The sequence below is a fragment of the Drosophila miranda genome, chromosome 2 (genome assembly GCF_003369915.1).
Source record: "Drosophila miranda strain MSH22 chromosome 2, D.miranda_PacBio2.1, whole genome shotgun sequence".
Lineage (NCBI taxonomy): Eukaryota > Metazoa > Arthropoda > Insecta > Diptera > Drosophilidae > Drosophila > Drosophila miranda.
This window is the reverse complement of record NC_046675.1, coordinates 14,741,786-14,759,068: the sequence shown is the minus strand read 5'-3', so window position 1 is coordinate 14,759,068 and position 17,283 is coordinate 14,741,786. Positions and strand designations below refer to the sequence as shown.

At 48.7% G+C, this 17,283-nt stretch overlaps 4 protein-coding genes across 5 annotated transcripts; 2 read left to right on the top strand and 2 right to left on the bottom strand.

Annotated features, from left to right (window-relative positions):
• Positions 1–96: 96 nt before the first annotated feature.
• On the top strand, positions 97–2,011 carry LOC108155931 (probable ATP-dependent RNA helicase DDX55 homolog). Its single transcript, XM_017287087.2, has one exon. It carries the CDS (start codon positions 142–144, stop codon positions 1,969–1,971), a length of 1,830 nt encoding a protein of 609 aa, XP_017142576.1. The 5' UTR covers positions 97–141; the 3' UTR covers positions 1,972–2,011.
• On the bottom strand, positions 2,006–4,934 carry LOC108155929 (DNA replication licensing factor Mcm2). The gene is made up of 2 exons (XM_017287086.2): positions 2,692–4,934; positions 2,006–2,621 (listed from the first exon to the last, which is right to left on the bottom strand). The coding sequence occupies exons 1-2, from the start codon at positions 4,825–4,827 to the stop codon at positions 2,094–2,096; spliced, it is 2,664 nt and encodes an 887-aa protein (XP_017142575.1). The 5' UTR covers positions 4,828–4,934; the 3' UTR covers positions 2,006–2,093.
• A 276-nt stretch (positions 4,935–5,210) lies between these two features.
• Positions 5,211–7,461, top strand: LOC108155933 (replication protein A 70 kDa DNA-binding subunit). Its single transcript, XM_017287090.2, has 4 exons — positions 5,211–5,336; positions 5,404–5,648; positions 5,708–6,923; positions 6,983–7,461. Exons 1-4 carry the CDS (start codon positions 5,301–5,303, stop codon positions 7,295–7,297), a joined length of 1,812 nt encoding a protein of 603 aa, XP_017142579.1. The 5' UTR covers positions 5,211–5,300; the 3' UTR covers positions 7,298–7,461.
• A 53-nt stretch (positions 7,462–7,514) lies between these two features.
• On the bottom strand, positions 7,515–16,313 carry LOC108155932 (ataxin-2 homolog). Of its 2 annotated transcripts, XM_033388305.1 has the most exons (7): positions 16,105–16,313; positions 10,387–10,509; positions 9,406–9,539; positions 8,925–9,335; positions 8,452–8,862; positions 8,232–8,387; positions 7,515–8,169 (listed from the first exon to the last, which is right to left on the bottom strand). In XM_033388305.1, exons 1-7 carry the CDS (start codon positions 16,274–16,276, stop codon positions 7,756–7,758), a joined length of 1,821 nt encoding a protein of 606 aa, XP_033244196.1. In that variant the 5' UTR covers positions 16,277–16,313; the 3' UTR covers positions 7,515–7,755. The 2 variants fall into 2 exon arrangements, with proteins under 2 accessions (XP_033244196.1, XP_033244197.1); XM_033388306.1 differs by lacking the exon at positions 10,387–10,509 and having other exon boundaries at positions 16,105–16,312.
• Between the last annotated feature and the right edge of the window lie 970 nt (positions 16,314–17,283).

Here is a 17,283-nt window from a genome sequence, read left to right as displayed (position 1 = left end):
GAATATGTATAATATTCGTCAGTATATTCACGGTATTTTTTTAATAAGACCGTATTATTGGTATACTTTGAAAATGTGACGGTATATTTCGGTATATTTCTGACGGTCAGACGGGGTGCACGTGTGTTTTTGTTTACAAAAATGTCTCGCAAAAAATGGACCTCTCTGGACAAGCCGCGACTCTCAGATGCCGTACTGGAGGTTATTCAAGATTTTGGCTTTCGGGATATGACGCCAGTGCAAACAGCTGCAATTCCCCTGCTGCTGGCCCTCAAAGATGTCTCCGCCGAGGCCGTCACGGGCAGCGGCAAGACCTTGGCGTTTCTGGTGCCATTACTGGAGATTCTGCAGAGACGGCACAGGGAGCGACCCTGGGGCCCTAAGGAGATCGGTGCATTGATCATCTCTCCCACACGAGAGTTGGCGCGACAGATATCCGAGGTGCTGGCACAGTTTCTGGCCCACGAGGATCTGGAGCACTTGAACCAGCAATTGATTGTGGGCGGCAACAGTATTGAGGAGGATATTGCGACACTGAGGAAGGAAACACCCTGCATACTGGTGTGCACGCCGGGCCGGCTGGAGGATTTGTTTCAGCGCAAAGGAGATGACCTGAATTTAGCAGCGCGCGTCAAGAGCCTGGAGTTTTTGGTGCTGGACGAGGCGGATCGCTTACTGGACTTGGGATTCAAGACGAGTGTCAACAACATACTTGGCTACCTGCCGAGACAGCGACGAACGGGCCTCTTCTCGGCCACACAGACCACCGAGGTGACGGACCTGATCCGTGCTGGCCTACGTAATCCCGTCCTGGTCTCGGTCAAGGAGAAGGCTTCCGTGAACACACCAGCGAGACTGCAGAACTTCTACAGAATCGTCGAGCCCGAGCAAAAGTTCGTGGCCCTGCTGCAGTTCCTCTCGTCCCCGGCCACACGCACTGGCAAGGTAATGGTCTTCTTTCCTACCTGTGCCTGCGTGGAGTACTGGGCGGAGGCCTTGCCCCCTCTGCTACCCAAGCGCAGTGTTCTGGGAATCCACGGCAAGATGAAGAACAAGCGAGCCATCGTGGTGGAAAAGTTTCGCAATGAGCCGGAGTCTGTGCTCCTCTGCACAGACGTGCTGGCCCGCGGCTTGGACGTGCCCGAGATCGAGTGGGTCGTGCAGTGGGACCCGCCCTCGAATGCGTCCAGTTTTGTGCACCGTGTGGGACGCACTGCCCGCCAGGGAAACGATGGCAACGCCCTCGTCTTTCTCCTGCCCAGCGAGGATTCCTATATTCACTTCTTGAAGATCAACCAAAGGGTAGAACTCAATGAACTTCCCAACGACGAGGCTGGCCCCTCGGATACCCAACTTCCGTCCGTTCTGGAGCAACTGCATCGACTGCAGCGGGCGGACAAGGGAGTCTACGACAAGGGAATGCGTGCCTTTGTTTCCCATGTCCGGGCCTACACCAAGCACGAGTGCAGCGCGATTTTGCGACTGAAAGATCTGGATCTTGGTAAGATGGCCACTGCCTACGGACTGCTGCAACTGCCGCGCATGCCGGAGCTAAAGAACTACAACGGAGATGGCTTCATAGCGCCCAGCTCTGAAGTTGATCTCACCAAACTCACCTACAAGAATGTCCAAAAGGAGCAAGTGCGCCAGCAGAAGCTACAGACGTACGAACAGACAGGCAGCTGGCCAGGCCAAAAGCTGCACAAGAAGCGCACCGAGTCCTGGGACCAGACCAAAAAGGCCAAACTGGATGCCAAGTCGAAGAAGGAGCTACGCAAGGCCAAGAAGCAACGCAAGCGGGAGGCAGAGTCTGCAGAGGGAACACCGGCGCAGCGCAAAAAGAAGCAGCAATTCAGCCAGGAAGACCTGGACGAGCTGGCCAGTGATATACGCCTCTTCAAGAGACTAAAGAAGAACAAGATCAGCGAAGAGGAATACGACAGGGCGATGGGCATTGAAAAGGACGACTAATGGGGATCGTTAACTAATAAAATTTGTTAGGAAATATGTATTTACTATATTTAATCCTTATTGGGGGGTAACGAAACATGGATGATGAAGCCTACGACTAAATGAGATAAATGATGTCGCGATCACTTCGCGACACTTCCATCCACCACAATCTGGAGGATGATGCGCCGCTTGGGATCATACGAGAAGCCATTTGAGCGGAACAGATCAGAGTCGTAGAATGGCTTCAAGTTGCTGATGTCCAGCTGCTTGGCCCGCTCGATCAGATCACGCTCCATGATTTCCACGTGCGTGGCGCCGGGTCCGTCTTTGCAGCGAATGTAGGCCAGCTGATCGAGCGTCAACTGGCGGAGGATGAAGAACAACAGCTCAGAGTGATCCTTCTGGAAGGCCAGGTACTTCTGGAATGTGTTGCGCATCTTCTTCATCACACTGAACTTTTGGGCCTCAATGAAGCTCTCCAGCATCATGCGTATGGCCATGCTGACGTCCGCCTCTATCACATTCTCGCGCAGATGCATGCGACAATGGGCCTCCGACATGCGAATGACGCTCTCGATGTGGCGCACAGTAATGGGCAGGGAGCCGGTGGCAAACGATTCCTGTCGCAGTTGCGCGTACATCTTGGCGATCTTATCCTCATCGATGTTCTAGAAAGCAAAACGGAGGGGAAATCTATTAGAGACAGAGCCAATTTTTGTTGTTTTTAAATAAACGAACCGTAAGCTTGGGCCGAATATTCTCCTTGGCGTAGACGATGTACTGTCGCAGTAGATCCTGGGGTATCTCCTCTACAGATTTCTGTGTGGGTTCCTCCATCTCTGGCTGCTCCTCCTCGCTCGGGTGATGCTTCATATGCGAGTGCACCACAAACTTGGCCAGCTGCTGGTCCTGCATGGGATCGAACTCATCCTTAACCACGCACAGGATGTCGAAACGCGACAAAATGGGTTCCGACAGATTCACGTTCTCGGAGAAGGTCATCGAGGGATCGTAGCGACCACCAATGGGATTGGAGGCGGCTATGACCGTGCAGCGTGCCTGCAGCGAGGTCACAATTCCAGCCTTGGAAATGGAGATGGACTGCTGTTCCATGGCCTCGTGGATAGAGGTACGATCCTGGTCGTTCATCTTGTCGAACTCGTCAATCAGGCAAACACCCTGATCGGCCAGCACCAAGGCCCCCGCTTCGAGGGTCCATTCCCGGGAGACGGGATTGCGACGCACATAGGCCGTGAGACCCACAGCGCTGGCGCCCTGTCCCGTGGTGAACACAGCACGCGGGGCAACCTTCTCTGTGTACTTCAGGAACTGCGACTTGGCCGTACCCGGATCTCCACAGATCAGAAGATTGATATCTCCACGCACCTTATGCTTCTCGCCAGGATTCTTGGACTCGCCTCCGAATAGAGCCAGGGCCAGGGCACGCTTGATGTAGTCGTGGCCATAGATTGATGGCGCCATTGAGGCCACCAGGCGCTCGACAATGCGCGGATCCTTGCTCAGCTTTTGAATGGTGGCTATGTCCTCGTCAGTGAGTGATTGCACCACCTGTTTGGAGTCCTTGACGACTACATGGTTGGCAATGATCACCGTGGCAAACACGGGGAAGCCCTGATCCGTATTGAGCGAACCATCGTAGTTGTTGGTGTAGATGCCAGTGACCTCCAGCTCGTCTCCGGGCTTGCACTGATCGCACAGATCCGCCAGCAGGATGACGTCCTTGCTGCGCGGTATGCGACCGGCGGGAATGCGGCCTGGCGACTCCTGCAAGGTGATCTTCTGGTAGTTGCGGTACAGCGTCTGCTCCATGTTGATGGAGAAGGGACCGTAGCTCTGGCACTCCGGACACGATCCTGGCTTGACCTCTGTGTTTTGGGACTGGACAAAAGGCCCGAGGACATAGCCGCACTTGACGCAGTCGTACTTGATCACCGACAGCTGGGGCAGGACACCCGTGGTGGCCGTCACCACGCCCAGGGTCCGTACCAGCTGGTTGAGATGCAGCTTGCGGAAAGTGCGCAGCTCTTCGATCAAGGGCAGCTCTGAAATGCGCACATGGATCTCGGTGGTGACACGCTCGTAGGTGGGAAAGATGGACAGGACCATGTCCTTGGCCACCTTGTCGAAGATTTCGAGCATCTGGAAGGGGGCCTCGGGCAGGAAGTAGGCCAGCACATGCTCCTTGTTGGCCAAATCTGTGTAGGAGACCACAAACGAGGACTTGTTTTGTTCGCACATGCGACGAATACGGTCCCGATATGTGTACGCGCCGCGCTCGTCCACAAATGTACGCAGAAACGATTGAAAGCGATTGGCAATCTCCGTGCGCGGCCCCAGCATGCTCACCCACTCCTTGGTGGAATGCCCTTTGGTGTCCTCTAGATTCTCAATGGACTCGATCATCTCCGTGTCTTCAACCTCGCCCACAGCGGCCTTTTCTCCTGCCCGACGCTTGGCCCGGGGTCCCACATCGTCTTCATCATCGGACTGGCCAAAGCCAAGCTCGCGATCGTCGCGGTGAATACCAGCTGCACGGTCGCGCTTCCTCATCTCCGACTCGGCCGCAAAGCGGTCTCCCTGCGACATCTCCGAGAAGTCCTCTTCATCGTCCAGCATGGCCGGATCGTAATGATCCAGTTCTGGCATGGGACGATAGTCGTTCTCCATGTTGTCCCCAAACAACTCCTCGCCATCTTCTTCCTCCTCGTGGCGCACTGTCTGATCCCCGAGAATCTCATCCTCGTTCTCGAATGGCTCAAAGTCGCCCACTGGCGATGTCATCGATGCGCGCAGACCACGGCGCTCTGCGGCATCACTGGGCGTGTTTGGTGGCGGAGAGCTGGGATTATCCATTTCCAATATTTATGCGGTCTGCGAAAAGTCTTAAATATGTTTTGAATCGTTCAGCCGCTGCCGATTGCGATTTGTTTTGTTGTGACGCGTGCGAAAATGCGCGGGAAAGAGTGCTACACAACAGAAGAATTAACAGTGTTAATAATTGCAAAAAATTTTAAATTATTATGAAGATGCTAAAGTTTTCTTACTAAACGGATGTTTTTGCGATATTTTCGAATTATTTATACACTTTTGCTATGCCAATATAATAATATTCCTAATTAAATTATATTATTAGCTTGGCGCCAAACATAAAGTGCACTACAGCCCTGAAACGCAATGGAACTAGTTCAAACTGTCACCAAAAACCTACGACTTAAGAATCGCTCCCAGCTCTTCCCGCCTCTTGTGGCTTCATTCAGTGTCCAGCCCTCGACGAATGTGCAGATTTTGTTGTGAAATTATTGCCAAATTATTATAAACAATTCAAAATGGGCTTTGCATCTTTGTCCTCGGGAGTTATTGCTGTGAGTACACCTGCCTTCAGTTGTAGACTTCATGTTTCAACGCAATCATTTGATTTGTCTGGAACAGCGCATTATGAATGGCGACGATGTCGTGAAGCCGGTGCTTCAGATCCTGGCCATCAAGAAAATCAACAGCAATGCGGACGCGGAGCGCTATCGCATCTTGATTTCCGATGGGAAATACTTCAATAGCTATGCCATGCTGGCCAGCCAGCTGAACGAGATGCAGCACAAGGGACAGCTGGACGAGTTCACGATTGTGCAGCTGGACAAGTACGTCACCTCGATGGTGGGCAAAGACGGAGCTGGCAAGTAAGTGGAAGTCATTACAACTAATCTAAAGTTTTACTTAAACTAAATTAACGTTTCAGACGCGTCCTTATTATATCAGAATTAACAGTGCTCAATGCCGGCGCCGAGGTGAAGGAGAAAATTGGCGAGCCCGTCACATATGAAAATGCCGCCAAACAGGACAAGGTCGCCAAAGCGGCACCTCCTGTGGTCCCCAAAAAGGAAGCGACTCAGAGCAACAACAACAACAATAATAACATTACATTGAATGCCTCGATTGGCGCGGGAATGACCCATCCCATCTCCAGCCTAAGTCCCTACCAGAACAAGTGGGTGATCAAGGCGCGCGTCACCTCAAAAACAGGCATACGCACCTGGAGCAACCCCCGGGGAGAGGGAAAGTTGTTTAGCATGGATTTGATGGATGAATCGGGTGAAATTCGTGCCACAGCCTTCAAGGAGCAATGCGACAAATACTTTGATATGATTCAAGTCGATAGCGTTTACTTCTTCTCCAAGTGCCAACTGAAGCCGGCCAACAAGCAGTTCTCGCAGCTGAACAATGCCTACGAGATGACCTTTACGGGCGAAACTGCCGTCCAGCTCTGCGAAGATGCGGACGATGGTGCCATTCCCGATATTAAATACAATTTGGTACCCATTTCCGAGGTGTCTGGCATGGAGAACAAGGCGGCTGTCGACACAATTGGTATCTGCAAAGAGGTCGGTGAACTGCAGGCCTTCACCTCGCGCACCACCAACAAGGAGTTCAAGAAGCGAGACCTCACCCTGGTGGACATGAGCAATTCGGCCATCAGTCTGACCCTGTGGGGCGATGATGCCGTCAACTTTGATGGCCACGTTCAGCCTGTTATCCTGGTGAAAGGCACACGCATCAATGAGTTTAATGGCGGCAAGAGTCTGAGTCTTGGCGGGGGCTCCATCATGAAGATAAATCCGGACATTCCAGAGGCCCACAAACTGCGCGGATGGTTCGATAATGGTGGCGGTGACAACGTTGCCAACATGGTGTCGGCCCGCACAGGCGGCGGCAGCTTCTCCACTGATTGGATGACCCTAAAGGATGCGCGGGCACGCAACCTTGGCTCTGGCGACAAGCCCGACTACTTCCAGTGCAAGGCAGTGGTGCATATCGTTAAGCAGGAGAATGCCTTCTACCGCGCCTGCCCCCAGGCGGACTGCAACAAAAAGGTTGTTGACGAGGGCAACGATCAGTATCGCTGCGAGCGTTGCAATGCACTGTATCCCAACTTTAAATATCGTCTGCTTGTCAATGTGAGTATCTAGAAGAAGTGTCCTTAAAATTATCCAAATTATGATTTCTGTATCAACAGATGAGCGTGGGTGACTGGACCTCCAATCGTTGGGTCACCTGCTTCAACGAAACCGGCGAGCAGCTGCTCAAGCACACCTCCCAGGAGATTGGCGAGGCCCTCGAGAATGATCCAACCAAGGCTGAGGAAATTTTTTCAGCCCTTAACTTCACTTCGCACATCTTCAAGCTGCGCTGCAAGAACGAGGTGTACGGCGACATGACCCGCAACAAGCTCACCGTCCAGTCCGTGGGGCCCCTTAACCACAAGGAGTACAATCGGCATCTGCTCAAGGAGCTGAAGGAGTTGACTGGCATTGGCAGCAGCTCCAACTGAATCTTTCCACTCTCGTAAAATACTATTGTTTAAATTATTTAAGATTCGTAGTTTGCATTGAAGTTATATATCTTTCAATTGGCAATTAAGCTGCGGGATGCAGGATGCAGGAGCATCTCCCCCATTTATTAAACCACAGAAAAGTCAGAATGAACATTTATAAATTGAAACAAACGGAGTTTTTGTGTTGTAATTGCTGGGTAAATACATACAATAAATAAATAGTAATATGAATAAAACTAGAGATTATCGACTTACGGGGCTAGGAAGAGGGAGGACTTCAGGGGACTATGTCTAAGGAGGGACTGAACAGGATCTCCTCCTGTAGGAAATGTTGGACAGACTAAACAGAAAACCATTGGCTTAAGCGAGAGAGATAGAGAGATTTGACTATGACGCTCGATCGTTAACTCTTAACCTAGATCTCAGATAGCATTAGGGTGGAGAGACTCTTATTTCTAGTTGGACAGCTGCTGCTCCCCCTCCTCGGGCACCACATGCTCGTGGTCTGCCTTCGGCAGCTGCTGCTCCCGCTGCCGCTCAAGCTCTGCCTTTTTGGCCTGCTCCTGTCTGCGGGATACACCCTCCATGGACTCCCGCAATGAGTCTATATCCAGGGCATTCTCGTCCTTGTCGCCCTCCTGCTCCTTGCTCCGCTGATTGTTGAACTTGGAGAAGTACGTGAGGGACTTCATCAGCTGGTAGCTCTTCGAGATGGGTATGTTCGAGTCGTAGATGCTGGCGCTGGAGCTGCAGTCCACATAGAACCACCAGTTGCACTTGAGGATGGTCTGGTCGAAGAGCGTGTTCTCCGGACAGAGGAAGGACTTGCGCACCAAGCCATCATCGGTGAGGGCGCACACATGAAAGACCTGCAATAAAGTGGTTCGATTCAGAGCCGATTCAGAGATCTTCAGCTGAAAGATAGCCTTACCATGCAGCCCAGATCGGTGTCTGCATAGAGGCCCGGAAAGTGCTTCTGCTTGGCGCAGGAGAAGCTCGTGGGCGGCAGATCCACCTTGGACTTGAAATTGTCATCGAAGTTCTTGTCGTAGCCCACAGGATAATATTCCTTGGGTGCATTCATGACCTGCAAATACAGAGAGATATATCAATGGAATATAACTACTAGGATATACTCTTCATGCCCCCACCTTTGACACCTTGTGCTCTGCCATCGACTTATTTGGTCGTGGAGTACTCGTTGTCGTTGTCGTCGTTGTGGTGGTCCTCACGGTGGAGGTGCGCATGAACTCCTCTCGCAGTTTGGCCGCCAACTGTGCCCTGTGCTCCGCCTTGAGCTGCTGCTCCCGCACATATATGGCATGCTTGATGGTCTCCACCGTGACATTGGCCGCCGCGGCCAGCTCCTCTACAGTCACATCCTTGAGGTCGAATTTGGGCTCCTCGAACTGCAGATAATTGGGATAGCTGGGCGGCGCCTGGCGTTGCTCCTTGGCCGCATTCGCTATGCGGGCAATGGACTCGGGCATGGCCTGGAAGACGGGCACTGCCACGGGCTGGGAGACCACTGGATTGTCCGCATGGAAGGTGCGATTCGAATGCTGATCCGCAAAATGTTCTACTGATTAGTGGAGCACTTAGAGGGGAAGGACTCTACACTCACCGGCTTATCCACGGCAAGGATCAGCTTATTGTTGACACTGACTCGCGGCTCCGTAGAGTCCACAGCCACGCGGCGTTCTGCTGTTGTCGGAGCCGGGTTCAAGGCCTGCTGCTGTTGCTGTTGCTGCTGCTTCTGTGGTATCGGCCGGAAGGCGGGCACGCCCAGCGGCAGCGGACGGGCTTCGGTCATGAGCTGCGCCTGCTGTTGCTGTTGCTGCTGCTGCTGATGCAGCAGCAATTGCTGTTGCAGTTGCTTCATCTTCTGCTGCTGCTGCTGTTGCTGCTGCTGGGCCTTGGCCGCTTGGAGGGCGCTCTGTTGGAGCTGCTGCAGCTGCAGATTGTAGGGCACGGGTCCGGTGGAGCGTGAACTGATGCGTTTATCTGGCAGCGAGTGCTGTGCGCTTGGATTGGCCTAAGGACGACAGAAGGGATCATCAGCAGGGATTGGAGACCTTCAAGGTTCCATCTATTCCACTCCTCACCTGTTGCTGTGCCCCCGACAGCACTCCCACACTCTCAGGCGGTGCTCCATTCTTGTAGCTGATGGCACGCCGACGCTCGCCCTCCAGGTTCCCCAGCGACTCCGGGAAGCCCAGCTCATCGCCGAGACTGAAGCCTGAAAAAAACCATTAAAGGGTTAGGGCGGTGTCCGTGACGGAGCCAGTCCCCCATCAATCACAGCAATCGTGTTGGCGATTTGGGATTGGGGGTTGGGCAATAATGTGTTAATTAATGGCCTTTGTTTTTCTCTTCGAGCCGACAAGGGCTTTGTATCTAAATCTTAAATCTACACGGGTTTTATGTACAAAGAGCCTAAGTAGTGGGCTTTGATCCGATCATATAGGGGCGTGCATAGAGGGGGGTGATCTATGAGAGAGGGGGATCCTACGACTTTAGTAATTTATTCAAAAATACAGTGCACCTAGCGGTAGATTTGGGTTTGGAAAAGATGGGGATATATTGGGGTATCTTTTGGAGCAACTGTCGACACGTTTTAATTATTTTTTTTTTTTCATTCTCTGGCCCGAGCTTCGGTTGCGGAAAAGTATGGAGATCCATAGCCACAATAGCTGCCCCTCCTCTACCCACGCCTCTGCCTGTGTGAACTACAGTTCACTCTTGTTATCGGTCTCGGTCTTGGTCTTGGTCTTCGTCTCGGTCTCCTCTCCACCATCACATGCTCCACTTTGGCCATATGTTTGAGGCTGCCGCCGCCGCTACTGCTAATACTGCTACTGCTGTTGCCACTGACATTGGCATTAATGCATTAATGACTTACTTAATCGCTGTTCGCGTCTCGTTTGGACCCCACCATCGATTACTTGACCAATTAGTTGCACTTGAAACGTTAACCCCTGAGAGAACAGTACGTACACCTTCTATATGGCTGGTTAGGGATATACGTATAGATATATACAGGGTATTCTAGGGTTAGGGATGGGTTTGATAGAGTAGAGATTTACCTAAACCGAAATGGGCCTTTAGGCCACCCAAATTTCGTACACGAAACAGTCCAGACTTTTTGAAGTTACAATCGAGTATGAAACCAAAATCGGACGCTAAAACGCACGTCCCGCAAGCCAATCCTATAAATAAAAAATAGAAAAAAAAGCAAACACAGAATAGGAGATAGTTCTCGTTCATATAATACATAAGAAGTAAATGTTAGTTTGGGGTTTAGTACAATGAAAGATGGAGAGAGAGAGAGCACAAGGGGATTATAGTGTTTTTCGGGTGTGGGTGTTTTCTTTCTTTTGGGATAGGATGGATAGGATACGTTTCTGTGTTGTTTTTTCTCTATGTAGCATACAATCCGCAACCAAAAAGAATTATATAACAAATAATATAATAGAAAAGACCACATTTCCTTCGGCAGTATATTTATAAGTTGCTAAACTTCAGATCGCCACCAACCCAGCGGTGACAATGTTGCGAACAGTGTCCATGCAGCGAAACGGTGAGAGAAATATGCACGATCAGCAACATCATGAACTTGACCATATGCAAGGTTGTGCAATAAGCTCCTGGAGGATGTTGCTCAATATACTATATGTATTTATGTAAGTCTTTGTAAGTCTCATCATAGAAATAACGAGACCACTGGCTTAGAGTGTTACGAATAGAGACCATTCCTTATGAAGTGTTTAACCCATGCGGTTGGACAGGAGTAAAAGACTTTGATTTGGTCCAAAAAGTCAAGAACCCCTAAGAATATATACTAGAACATTTTTCCCTGCTGTCCATGGACACAAACACACTTCAAAACACTGTGAATGTATCCGCTCTTTAAAAATGTATCCGCTCGCTTATGGGAAACTTACAGCGCGAACCAGCGGGCCTCAGTGGAACTATGGTGTTGATGATTTCTTGCCTTGTATTAAATATAAGGTGGATTCACCATTCAGACCAGACCCAGACCCCCCTGTCCCGTATGTGTGCAAAAGGCTTGGCATAAATGAATTTTAAATTTTATGCCAAATGAAAATCAGCTCAAAGTCTCTCTGATTTATCCCGCATCGAATCAAATGGCGTGGCTGATGTTTTGATGGATGGGTTAGGGTTTGGGGAAACAGCAAACAGACCGCTAAAGCTGTTTATTTCTTACATATCTGAGATGGTAGAAGAAGCCAAGGCATACGATGCGTACGATGAGTATCTGCCATCTGCCACACAAAGAAGGTGTGACCACAGAATGACCCAAATCCAAATGATGACCCAATCCGAACCCAAACGAACCGCAAGGCAGTAAACCCAGAGAAGAGTCATCTTCATCTTCATTGGCATTCTGAAATGTAATCTTTTGACTATACCTTTGGCATAATCGATTAACGATGAATGCCGTGACTGAAGCCATTGTTATGCCACAAGACGGCAATAACTACGCTTAAAACAATCGACTTAGATTGGTAATACTTCCTTATGGCAAGAGCACTAATACACCAGTTACAAAAGCACTTACCTGGGGGTTAACCAAAGCACTTTGGTGACCCGAACACACACACATGGAAGAAGCAACCTCAATTCGAGCTCCGTTCGCGTCTCCGTCGTTGGGGTTCAAATTAAATTGTTAGCATGTCAAGTGGGACATGTAATACGTGTTTCAAATGTGTTCAGTTCTTTCAAAATGTGGACCCCAATTTATGGACTTTGATTGTGTGTCGCTTCATCCATATGCATAAAGATGGAGGCACTCGAAATGTATGCTCGTTATGGTTATGGGGATGGAGTTTGAACCGTTGAAAGTCTGAAACCGATTCTAAGACTAATGGATAATGGCCGCTCCATTAAGTGCGCCGGCCAATTGTGGCAATCGCTGGGTGCCTATTGCTATAGCTATAGCTACAGCTGTGGCTGTAGCTGTGGCTGTAGCTGTGGCTTTGGGTTCAAGGAAAATCTTAATGGGGTGCCAGGCGCATGGACAAGGTAATCATTCGCCTAGGAGATCAAAGTGTTACCACCTCTCAGACATGTACATACAGATACAGTCTGTGGTGTGTGGTGTGTGGTCACTTCCTCATCATCATAATTACGATGCGATCTCTCTCTCTCTGGCAACCGCAATTGAAAATTCATGCCAAATGTATCATAATTGATACTTTTACTCCAATCATCAATCAATTTGCATTGCGCATACGTATAAGCATACGACATGGTGGGCGATGCGAGTAGCTATTTTAATTATTTTATGCCCACAAATGTACAGCTAAATGGTAAAGGGAAACTCATGCACTTGGCCCCAGGAAAAAGTAATATAGAAATTTGTTTAATTATATACATATGTATATGTTTCTGCAGCCGGGATACAGACGCACAGTCTGCCGCATTTTGCAGTTAGTCAGAGGAGGCATCTACCGACTGCCGACCGCTTTCACTCGTCGTCATCTTCTGTTGAATGGATCCGTCCGAGCCAAATGTTGTGTGTATGAAATTTTGTGTAGTTTATGACTGCTGGTGGCCATAGCCATCGGTTGTCCAAGTAGACAAATAGAAATTTAAACTAAACAAATAATGAGGCATAAATATGCAGTCCAGCCCCAGCCCCAGCAACAGCCAGAGCAACAGCCACAGCCACAGCCGGTATATCAACCATTGACCACTGCTCTCCATCAAATATTTAGTTACTTTTCACCAAGAGACGACTCCTCCTGCTCCCTGGATGGCGTCTAGTTAGCACCTCCCTCTCGCAGAGCCGGAAAGTGGGTCACAAAACATTGATATTAATTGCTCGCCCAGAGTCGGAGGCTGAAACAGAAACAGAAACTGAAACTGGCTCTGACGCGGTCTCCGACTCGCGTGTGTCTGTCTCTGTTTCTGTATCTGAGGCGGCATTCAGCGTTAATTCAATTTGATGAACAAATGCAAATATCGTGTATAAATTATCACAGATCTACGCATAGATCTGCTGCTGCTGCTGCCGCCTAGGAGGCCGAATATTCCATCCATTCATTGCCGGCCAAACCTTAACCCAGAGCAAACCTTTCAAGTGGGTTTCGTTTCCCTTTTTTTATTATTTTTTATTTATTTTTTTTTATTAAAGAAGAGACGTTAACATTCCATTGTTCCATTGGTAAAACGTTTTACGGTCAATGTTTTTTTTGCTGAGATTGTGACTTAAGCGGAGAGGATGAAGGAGACGTGCCTACACGTGCCTTTCCCTTTTCTTGAAACTTTCCATTTCCAAGGCATTGACTGGCTTTGGGCTCTCATCGCAAAAGAACTACCTATAACTTTTAAATAGAATTTTAATGTTATTTTGAGGCCTGAACCTGACCTTGCTTTGGATCATTTAATAGTCGTAAGGCGTACGGTAGGGTAATCCAAATGAAACCATTATCATCGCACCACCAGCTTCAGGGGAGATTGTATTCGATTGTACGGCTGTGTGGACCCAACAAGTGTCTCAGCCTTAAGAGAGCGAAGGGGCGCACCGTAATTCCCCTTGTCAGTTAATTATGTTAATTGAACGATGGTCTTGACAGTGAGCGATAGACACGCCGGACAGAGGACAGCGGACAGCACACAAAATGCGGCTTCAGCTGACAAAACTTTTGACAAAAGCCACTTCGAGACATCGAATTAAATTGCAATTTGAGAGCCACACACACACACACTCTGACGTGTGGGCTAAAACAATAACAGCCAAAAGGTGTGCATCAGTGCAGGCATCTCGAAGGGAGCCTCAGCCCCCGAAGGTCTTACGTGAGCGTACAGCGTTGCGTGCTCCAAAGTGTAGGCCAAAAGACACACATGTGAAGATGTAACAATAGAAGTGTTAATAATGATTTAATTTATTCCTAATTGCAGACAAAACGTAGCCTCAGCAGAGCAGATGGCAACTGTGCGAAAAGGGAAAGGAAAGGATAGCCACAGCATCTCTCAGCCTCTCTTCTGTGGTAATACCAGCCGGAAGCGGTTGAGTGGTTGGTTCCTCCTCGGATGCATGCCTGCATGGCTCTCTGCCTTTCACTTTCTGCCGATGGCAGGCAACGCCTTCGAGAGGAGCCTTTTACTTATTGACCCATGCAATCATATGACAATGCAATTTCTTTCTTTTTTGTTGAGTATCTTTGGACCTGGACCTGGACCTGCGACTGGGCTCCACAGGTGCTCGCAGTGCCGAAAAAAACAAATAAAAACAGTTGGCTAATTGCTGTGGCAAGTGCAAAAGCATTTGCAATAGTCGTATTTCGTATTTGCCTGACACACGAAGGCAGGGACATTCCGCATCCCAGAAGTATTGCGTAAAAGCATTGCCCTATGCCATGCCTCTGCGCCTCCACAAATATTTGGGTTATATAAAAATATATATGCAGAAACAGAAGACGCTCTGAAGATGCTTTCAAAATGCTGCGTCATTGACCAACAAAAATGTGAGACAGAAACCGAGACACAAAAGAGAAACATCTCTTTCCGAGGGAGCTCAATGGCTGTTATTGTACGGGGTATTTGGTATATGGGGTATTGATGAATCATGGCTAGCGATTGCCCGCTAGCTGGCTTTTATGAAGCCATCAAGCCCGATTTGGGCAGGGCACTGTCGAATCAATACGTATTTTTAGCTGGGAGAGTCGTCACAGCTTCAGTTCCTGTCCCTGGCTCTGCGGTTCACTTCTTTGGCAGGCAAAAGGTCAGCAAAACATCAAGTTTATGCAAATTAGGCAATGAAAATTGCCGAAATTAACACCAAAAACCATGCCATGTGTGTGCACGGAACACCTTTAAGCGGTCGGTGGCTGCAGCTCTAGTTGGTCCGAGATGTGATATCTGAACTTGACCGATATTCTGACAGGCCAAAAACACCAGCCCCATGTCCATCGTATATCGTTCATCGAATCCCAGACGGAAGCGAAGGTTAGGCGAGCATTATTTATGTTTAATAGATTTTTAGCAAATTGATTAATGGGCCAACAGCAGCCATTTGCATTGGAGGCCACCAGGGGAGCAGACTGGGAGAGCGATTGGGCTGTGTTCTTAATGAGTGGCACAGAAATTACTTCGCAACTTCAGGTCAAGAATACCCAATGACTAACAAAAAACCAATCCGGTTTCATACGGCGTCTCATTTGCAAGGTTTTGCATTGAGGCGCACAGAAGCCAAAAAAAACCAAATACCAAAAACTGAAGCAAAAACCGAAGCCGAATCCGAATCCGTGTAAAAAGAGGCGCCAATAAACTGCAACAAAGACGCCTTTATTTATATGCATGTAAAAACAGAGGCAAAACTTTGGACAATCTATCAAATATCTCGTTGCCTCTTTGTGGGCATAGCTTTGGGAGTTTTTGAATGGGGGGGAATGTCTCTTCCCAATTAAAAATGCGGCCAACAACCTGTTCCACAGCATTCGTTGGGATCTACTGTGATCTATGATTACGGCATACAGCCATGTGCCACACATGCCACACAAGCCATAAGCGGCTAACCAAAGACTAAAGACTTAAGACACAAACTTGCTTGAGGCCCGAAAAAAGAAATGAGTTTGTCGCTTAAGTCATTCGCTTGAACCGAATCAAATTAAAGCCCAGCCAACACTCGAAAGACACCCGTGAAAAGCAATTTAAGCATCCACCGAAAAGAAAAACCAAAACCACAACGGAAAAACAGCAATTAATAACGAAAAGCAAATGAACAGGGGGAAAAACAAGGGGAAAACAAAAAAAAAAACACACTGCACTTTACTCACTTGCCGCCTGCATGATCAGAAAGCCAATCACAAAGAAATTCATCTTTGCAGCTTTTTCAATGCCGGAATTTTGCTGGCGATTTTCAGTAGCGAGATGATTAGTTTGTTTGTGTACTTCGGCTGCGTAGAGCGTGTAATTTTCTTTTGATTTTCCTCGCACACACACACACATATGCACACTGTGATCTGTTGGTTTGTGGAAAACGTAATAAACGTTTATTATTATTATTATTTTTATTATTACTGTTGAGGTTGGTTTGTTGTTGGGTTGGCGACCCGTGCTGCGGATCGGAAGTGCATAGTTGGTTTAATTAAATTTAATGAACTTATTGTTATTATCAATTATTTTTGTAGGCACGCGCGCTTGCGCATAAACGAAGGCAAAACGAAAAAAAAAACCGAAGAAAAAGCACAAATACACATATAAAGCGGCAACGAAAAAGACACGCAAATGAGCGGGTAAACACTCTCTCTTTCCGTTTGCCGAACAAGAAGTAAAAGTGAAGAGGAACTAGGCGGGGCGGGAGGCGGAAGGCGGAACGAGACGGAACGAGACGACACGAGGCGGGCCGAGATGATGAGATGCGGCGATAAGAGCCGCGCTCCTATGCGTAGGCAGAAGAGCCAAGATGTAATATCAATAAGGTGAGGCATTGCCAGGGATTGCTCATGAGAGATTTCACTATTTTATTTGACACAAATAGAACGAGACTATCACTGAATTACAGAGGCAAATATAAAATATGTACACATATCATATTCTAGATTGTAGAACCCTGAATGTACACCGCCTCTTATTCAAAGGAAAGACCATAGTGGCTAAGCAGTATTCCAGAATTGTCAGCGACGGAATAGGACTTGAACATGAACAAAACTTATCGCATTTAGCACATGTTCAGATACATATTATCGGACAGTGGTCTGGCAATCAGACTGGCTCCTTCATTGCTCTCTTGAGCATAACAACAACTTTCCAATTGCTATCACTCGCCGCTCGCTTGCTTTGACTCCGCATCGCATTGGATCGGTTTGGTTTGGTTTGTTGGTCAGCGCTCCATAATTTTCTTGGCTGTCTCTTGTTTGCTGGCTGGATGGCTGCTGCTGCTGCCCCAAAGTATTGTCACTGTCAACGGCAGCGGCGGTGGCGCACATGCCAACTGCCAGCCACGCCCCCAAAAA